The sequence below is a fragment of the Lepidothrix coronata genome, unplaced genomic scaffold (genome assembly GCF_001604755.1).
Source record: "Lepidothrix coronata isolate B3197 unplaced genomic scaffold, Lepidothrix_coronata-1.0 Scaffold731, whole genome shotgun sequence".
Lineage (NCBI taxonomy): Eukaryota > Metazoa > Chordata > Aves > Passeriformes > Pipridae > Lepidothrix > Lepidothrix coronata.
In genome coordinates, this window is record NW_016690911.1 from 4,306 (window position 1) to 8,619 (window position 4,314).

The 4,314-nt window shown below is 66.8% G+C and overlaps 1 protein-coding gene across 1 annotated transcript in view; it reads left to right on the forward strand.

Moving 5' to 3' along the window:
- Positions 1–272: 272 nt before the first annotated feature.
- Positions 273–4,314, forward strand: part of LOC108510369 (signal-induced proliferation-associated 1-like protein 3) — a gene marked incomplete at its 3' end in the record, with an annotated part of 6,758 nt that continues 2,716 nt past the window's right edge. Inside the window, exons 1-5 of the mRNA XM_017840047.1 lie at positions 273–1,605; positions 2,836–2,966; positions 3,413–3,601; positions 3,687–3,861; positions 3,954–4,057. Of these exons, the coding sequence (XP_017695536.1) occupies positions 273–1,605; positions 2,836–2,966; positions 3,413–3,601; positions 3,687–3,861; positions 3,954–4,057 (1,932 nt within the window). The remainder of the gene's footprint in view (positions 1,606–2,835; positions 2,967–3,412; positions 3,602–3,686; positions 3,862–3,953; positions 4,058–4,314) is intronic.

Below are 4,314 nucleotides of genomic sequence, written 5' to 3' on the forward strand. Positions count from 1 at the left end.
AGCGGGGGAGGCGCGTCCCACTAACCCTCTTCTCTGCCACCCCCGCAGGATGGCCCGGCCCCCACGGCCCAGCCCGGCGTGAGCTCCGGCACCGCCGCCCACCATGCACCGGCGGCGCGGGATTTGGCTCCGCGGCTCCCGGACGGCGCCCGTGACCCCCCCAGCGTCCATCCCGGCGTCCATCCCGGCGTCCATCCCGGCGTCCATCCCATCCCGGCCATGAGCGGCCCCGTCCCCCTGGCTCCGCTCGGCTCCGCCGCCGCCGCCGGACCATGAGCTCCCACCGCGCCGCCCGGCACGACGGCGCCGATGCCGAGGGGTCCCCGGCGGCCTTTTGGGCGCCCAATGGGGCCGTGGCGGCGGGGCCGGGGGGCGACGCCCCGCGCGGGGCCGTGCCCAAGATGGGGGTCCGCGCCCGCGTCGCCGAGTGGCCCCCACGGAGAGACGCCAACGCCGCCAACGCCGCCAAGGATTCCGGCGCCGGGCGGGAAGCGCCGGCCAACCGGGACGGCGTCGGCTGCCGGGGCTTTCCCGGCGGGCAGCAACCCCTGGCCGGAGTGTCCGGCTTCAAAGCCCTGCACCGCCTGGCGCGGCGGCGCTCCAAGGACGTGGAGTTCCAGGAGGGGTGGCCGCGCTCGCCGGCGCGGGGCCTGGCGCCGCTGCGGCACCGCAGCAGCAGCGAGGTGACCCTGAGCGAGTGCGACCCCGAGGAGCCGGCGGAGCCGCGCGGCGCCAAACTGGGCGGCCCCTCCGGGCTCTTCCGCGAGTACGGGAGCACCTCGTCCATCGACGTGCAGGGCATCTCGGAGCAGAGCTTCTTCGACATGCTCAACGAGTTCCGCACCAAGAAGCCGGAGCGGCGCGCGGGCACGCCGGAGCGCCTCGCCGACGGCGCCTTCCCGCCGGGGTCGTTGGCCGGGGCGAAGGCGGACGGTCGGAACGGGCCGCGGGAGGAGCCGCCGGCGCAGCCCAAGGACAAGGCGCGGCGCCGCTGCCCCAAGGGCGACGCCGGCGGCACCGGCGAATCCATCTTCAGGAAGCTCCGGAGCGCCCGCAACGACGGCGACGGGAAGGACCCGGAGGAGCCGCGGGCGCCGGAGCCGGGCAAGGGCTGGACGTGCCGGAAGAGCTTCGCGCACTACGACGCCCAGAGCATCCTGTTCGACCTCAACGCCGCCGCCCTGCAGCGCGCCGCCGGCACCCAGCGCCGCAACACCACCACCGGCGCCTCCGCCGCCTCCGCCGGCTCCGACCCCGCCTTCTCCAGCACCGAGGACCTCAACTCCAAGGAGAACCTGGAGCACGACGTCGGCGACAACACCAGCAACGAACTGCTCCTCAGCTGCCCCCACTTCCGCAACGAGATCGGCGGCGCCGGCGAGCGCGACCTCAGCTTCTCCAAGGCTTCCGCCGGCGCCCCGGCCCTGCCGGGGGCCGAGGGGGCCTTCCCGGAGCCTTTCCACGCCGGGAGACCCACCAACGCCGGCATCTCGGTGCTGGAGGTGCCCAAGGAGCTGCAGCGGAACCCCGAGCGCCTCAAGCACTACAGCGTGGAGCACGTGGACCTGGGCGCCCGCTACTACCGCGACCACTTCCACGGCAAAGGTGCGGGATCGGGGGGGGCCGGGATGCTCTTCCCCATCCCCACATCCCTTGAGCCTCCTCTTATAGGGCTGGGCTGGGGAAGGGAGGCGGGGGCAGCTCCTCCTGGGTCACTTCCGTGTCCGCCCTTCCACGTTCCTTCTGTGTCCCTCCACGTCCCTTCCGTGTCTCTTCCGTGTTTCTCCACGTCCCTTCTGTGTCCCTTCCGTGTGCCTTCCGTGTCCCTCCAGGTCTTCCACGTCTCCTCCGTGACCCTGCATGTTTTCCATGTCCCTTCCGTGTCCTTTCCATGTCCTTTTCATGTCCCTTCCACATCTCTCCATGTCTCTTCTGTGTCTGTTCCCTGTCCCTTCATGTCCCTTCTGTGTCCCTCCACGTCCCTTCCATGTCTCTTCCATGTCCCTCCACGTTTTCCTTGTCCCTTCTACGTCCCTTCCATGTCTCTTCCATGTCCCTCCATGTCTCTTTTATGTCCCTCCACGTCTCTGCCATGTCCTTTCCATGTCCTTCCACATCCCTTCATGTCCCTTCCATGTCCCTTCCGTGTCTGTTCCCTGTCCCTCCATGTCCCTTCCATGTCTCTTCCATGTCCCTCCGTGTCCCTTGCATGTCCCTCCATGTCTTCCGTGTCCCTTCCATGTCCCTTCCACGTCCTTTCCGTGTCCCTCTGTGTCCCTTCCATGTCTCTTCCATGTCCCTTCCACGTCCCTTCCACGTCTCTTCCGTGTCCCTCTATGTCTTCCATGTCTCTTCCACGTCTCCTCCATGACCTCCATGTCTTCCCTGTCCCTTCTCTGTCCCTTCCCTGTCCCTTCTCTGTCCCTTCTCTGTCCCTTCTCCGTCCCTTCCATGTCCCTTCCCTGTCCCTTCCATGTCCCTTCCTTGTTTCTTCTGTGTCCCTCTGCGTCTCCTCCGTGTCCCTTCCCTGTCTCTTCCATGTCCCTCCAGGTCTTCCACGTCTCCTTCACGACCCTCCACGTCTTCCATGTCCTTTCCGTGTCCCTTCCCTTTCTCTCCATGTCCCTCCCTGTCCCTCCACGTCTCTTCCATTTCCTTTCCATGTCCCTTCGTGTCCCTCCACGTTCCTTCCCTGTCCCTCCACGTCTCCTCCATGTCCCTCCACGTGTCCTCCACGTGTGCCCCCACGTCCCTCTGTCCCCACCACGTCCCCCCTGACCCTCCATGTCCCCCCGACCCCCCTTCCATCCCCCTCATCCCGCTTCTCCTCCCCAGAACATTCCAACTACTTCGGCGTGGACGACAAGCTGGGCCCGGTGGCCGTGAGCATCCGGCGGGAGAAGCTGGAGGAGCACAAGGAGCACGGCCCCCAGTACCAGCACCGCCTCATCTTCCGCACCAGCCAGGTCTGCCGGCACCTCCCTGCCCTCCAAACCGGGACACCCTTCGGAAGCGGCGCCGGGATGGGCGGCCGTGGGTCCGTCCCCGCCTCCCGGGGCTCCATCAGGGTGCTGATGTTCCTTTCCCTGTTTCTTTTCATGTTTCCTTCCCTGTTTCCTTCCCTGTTTCCTTCCCTCTTCCCTTCCCTCTTCCCTTCCCTGTTCCCTTCCCTGTTTCGTTCCCTCTTCCCTTCCCTCTTCCCTTCCCTCTTCCCTTCCCTGTTCCCTTCCCTGTTTCGTTCCCTCTTCCCTTCCCTCTTCCCTTCCCTCTTCCCTTCCCTCTTCCCTTCCCTGTTCCCTTCCCCGTTCCCTTCCCGGTTCCCTTCTCCTTTCCCTTCCCTCTTCCTTTCCCCGTTCCCTTCCCCCTTCCCTTCCCTCTTCCCTTCCCCGTTCCCTTCCCCGTCCCCTCCCAGCTGGTCACGCTCCGCGGGTCCATCCTGGAGGACGCCACTCCCACCACCAGCAAGCCCGGCACGGTGCGGGGTCTCCCGCTGCGGGACACCCTGGAATACGTCCTTCCCGAGCTCAACATCCACTGCCTGCGCCTGGCCCTGAGCACCCCCAAAGTCACCGAGCAGCTCCTCAAGCTGGACGAGCAGGGGGTGGGCCAGGCTTTGTTTCTGGGGGGACTCCTCTAGGGGAGGGGTTGGGGGGCTCCTCTGGGATTGACTCCCGCTCCTCCCGCAGCTGTGCCGGCGGCACAAGGTGGGAATTCTGTACTGCAAGGCCGGGCAGAGCTCGGAGGAGGAGATGTACAACAACGAGGAGGCCGGGCCGGCCCTGGAGGAGTTCCTGGCGCTCCTGGGGGAGAAGGTTTCCCTCAAGTCCTTCAGCAAGTACGCGGCGCAGTTGGACACCAAGAGTGAGTGCCGGGATCCCGGGGGAGCCGCCGGGGCTCCGGGGGGCCCGCGGTGTCCCCGGATCCCCCTCAGCCGCCCTTCCCGCCCTCCGCAGCCGACTCCACGGGCACCCACTCGCTCTACACCACGTACCAGGACTATGAGATCATGTTCCACGTGTCCACCATGCTGCCCTACACCCCCAACAACCGCCAGCAGGTACCACCAACCCTTCCCAGGGGCGGGGGAGGATCCCAGAGGTTGGGTGATCCCGAGGGTTGGGTGATCCCGAGGGTTGGGTGAGCCCAAAGGGGGTTGGTGATCCCAGAAGATGGATGATCCCAGAGAGGGGGTTGGGTGATCCCAAGGGTTGGGTGATCCCAAAGGCGGTTGGAGGATCCCAGAGACCGGAAGATCCCGAGGGCCGGATGCTCCAGCCCCTCCATTCCGGGCGGTTTTTCCCTTCCCAGCTGCTC